Source organism: Sinocyclocheilus anshuiensis, unplaced genomic scaffold (assembly GCF_001515605.1).
Source record: "Sinocyclocheilus anshuiensis isolate Anshui unplaced genomic scaffold, SAMN03320099.WGS_v1.1 scaffold1198, whole genome shotgun sequence".
In the NCBI taxonomy this organism is placed as follows: domain Eukaryota; kingdom Metazoa; phylum Chordata; class Actinopteri; order Cypriniformes; family Cyprinidae; genus Sinocyclocheilus; species Sinocyclocheilus anshuiensis.
In genome coordinates this window covers 39,059-39,894 of record NW_015557119.1, presented here as the reverse complement: position 1 = coordinate 39,894, position 836 = coordinate 39,059, and the positions used below count along the sequence as shown (strand labels likewise).

The 836-nt window shown below is 30.4% G+C and overlaps 1 protein-coding gene across 1 annotated transcript in view; it reads right to left on the bottom strand.

Moving 5' to 3' along the window:
• Positions 1-836, bottom strand: part of cct2 (chaperonin containing TCP1, subunit 2 (beta)) — a 17,333-nt gene that overhangs the window by 7,805 nt on the left and 8,692 nt on the right. The window contains exon 10 of the mRNA XM_016472831.1: positions 683-831. Within this exon, the coding sequence (XP_016328317.1) occupies positions 683-831 (149 nt within the window). The remainder of the gene's footprint in view (positions 1-682; positions 832-836) is intronic.

The window sequence follows — 836 nt, the reverse complement described above, 5'->3', positions numbered from 1 at the left end:
AAGCTCAGAATTACTGGGACTGGGAATCCAGGGGATAGTGTCCTGCACCCACTAGTAAAAAGTAGTGCTGTCAAACGATTAATCGCGATTAATCGCATCCAAAAAAGTTTTTGTTTACATATGTGTGTGTATTGTGTATATTTATTATGTATAAATAAATACACACACATGCATGTATATATTTAAGAAAAATATGTTTATATATTAAATATATTTATATATAACATAAAATATAAGAATATTCATATATAAATGTATAAATTTAAATATTGTCAAAATATATACTGTATGTGTTTGTATTTATATATACATAAAAAATATACACAGTACACATACATATAAAATGTAAACAAACTTATTTTGGACGCGATTAATCGCAATTAATCATTTAACAGCACTAAAATTAAATAATACTATTTTGTTTAAAACTTTTTTTTTAGGCTAATAATAATAATAATAGAAAAAATAAAAAATAATAATATAAACAAAATATATAAATTAATAATAAAATATTATTATTACTATTATCATCAACAAAGTTATTATATAGTTATGCCGAGATATAAATCGCAACATTTTTTGCCAAATTGTGCAGCTCTACAAACAAGCACAGAAAACCTGGAGCATGTTTAAACCAATAAATGAATCAAAGTGCCCTCAGGTTTGTTTGGGCAGCACTCACCCATGTCCACTCCAGAGAAGTGTATGAGTGTGTCCTCTCCGATCATGACCTCCTCGATCAGCTTACAGCGGCCGAGCTTCACCAGCTCAGGGTGGTCAAAGGTCGAGGAGATCTCTCCGCCTGAGCCCCACACACACACACACACACACACACA